This window comes from Rhagoletis zephyria, unplaced genomic scaffold (assembly GCF_001687245.7).
Source record: "Rhagoletis zephyria isolate East Lansing unplaced genomic scaffold, Rhagoletis_zephyria_1.1 Rzeph_scaffold_65884, whole genome shotgun sequence".
In the NCBI taxonomy this organism is placed as follows: domain Eukaryota; kingdom Metazoa; phylum Arthropoda; class Insecta; order Diptera; family Tephritidae; genus Rhagoletis; species Rhagoletis zephyria.
In genome coordinates, this window is record NW_016222935.1 from 1 (window position 1) to 1,442 (window position 1,442).

General features: G+C 53.2%; 1 protein-coding gene across 1 annotated transcript; it reads right to left on the minus strand.

Moving 5' to 3' along the window:
- Positions 1 to 98: 98 nt before the first annotated feature.
- On the minus strand, positions 99 to 1,196 carry LOC108356823 (uncharacterized). The gene has a single exon (XM_017607925.1). It carries the CDS (start codon positions 1,194 to 1,196, stop codon positions 99 to 101), a length of 1,098 nt encoding a protein of 365 aa, XP_017463414.1.
- Positions 1,197 to 1,442: the final 246 nt, after the last annotated feature.

Sequence of the window (1,442 nt, forward strand, 5' to 3'; positions counted from 1 at the left end):
AATAATAATAGTGAACGAATAAAAGATATTAATGCTCGTTAATGCAACATCCTCCGCGGGGGGCTCTTTCGCTTGCGACTTGTCTGCGGGAGGGGAAATTATGGCAGAGCACGACAGTGGGTGTCAGTGCTGATTGAGTAGAGCTCCTGGAGCCAGTCCTTCACTCGTGGATCGTCCCTTGGCGTGCCTTCAGCAAGTGCACTTGAGATCATGTCGCGCAGCCGCTGCCGGTAAACGGCGTCCTTCTGCTTCAGCTGCAAGGCGCGCGACCACTTCTTCGCCAATTTGTCCAATGACTCCTTCTTTGCTGGTGCTGGTCGTAGGCGAGCAATGCGACTGGCAGTCGCTCGGAGACGAGGGTCTGGTAAGTCGAATGACTGATGATCCACCGGTGCTGGGTCTGGGACTGGGGTCTCCTCAGGTTCACTGTACTCATGACGCTCTTGGTTGGCCTCCGTGGGGATGAGGTTCCTCACGTCCTTGTTCTCTTCAACGACGTTGCCGCGACTCAAAGTGCGGACTTTCACTGATCTGCTGATGCCGTCCGAACTGCGAAACACCTGGGTCACAACGCCAAGTGGCCACTGATCCAGGCGAGTGCTTGGTGCTTTGACATGCACGACGTCCCCGACTTCAAACTGGCGGGGAACCTTCTGTTTCTCTGTATGCTGATGGAAACAACGCAGCTCGAGGATGTAGCTGGTTTTCCACAGCCGCCGAAAGTGGTTGACCTTAGTCTGAAAGGCCTTGTAGTCTCTAATGATGTTGGGCTTTTGGTACCGTGCTGGCAGGTTGCAAGCAATCGGCATCTGCAGACTGCCTTGCCCGGCTCTGAAGTCTATCGGCCGAATGACCTTGCCTTCGTACTCGAAGAGTGGGCGATTGTTGATCATGGACTCGATTTCCGCAAATACATGCTTCAGTTGATCGAGTGAGAGTTTTGACTTTTTGCCATTGACGCGTCCGGCAATGCTGTGCGTGGAAACTGAGCGGTCGAGGGAGAAGGTGGACAGCGCTTCCTTGATGGACCTGTTCAGTCTCTCGTAGAATCCTCCTTTCCATGGGGAGTGCGCAGTGAGATGCTGCCACTTGACTCGGTACTCCTGATCTGGTCGCTTGAGGGACATCTCCTCCAGATACTTCTGCAAGTCATTCTTGACTTTGATCAGCTGCTTGCCATTATCGGAATAAAACATCCTAGGCAGTCCGTTGCGGGCGACGAAGTGGGTGACTGATTGAAAAACAGACTCAGCGGTCATGTCAGGTATGGCATCAATGAAAACGAGTCGACTGGTCGCGCAAACGTAGATCACTCCATACGCCTTGGCGTCATTTTCCATCGGAACCTTGACTGGTCCGAATAAGTCAATGCCGGTATTGGTGAAAGGAGGATTGCTGACGTCGTAGCGGAATGGGGGAACTGGTCCATGTCGAATGTCTGA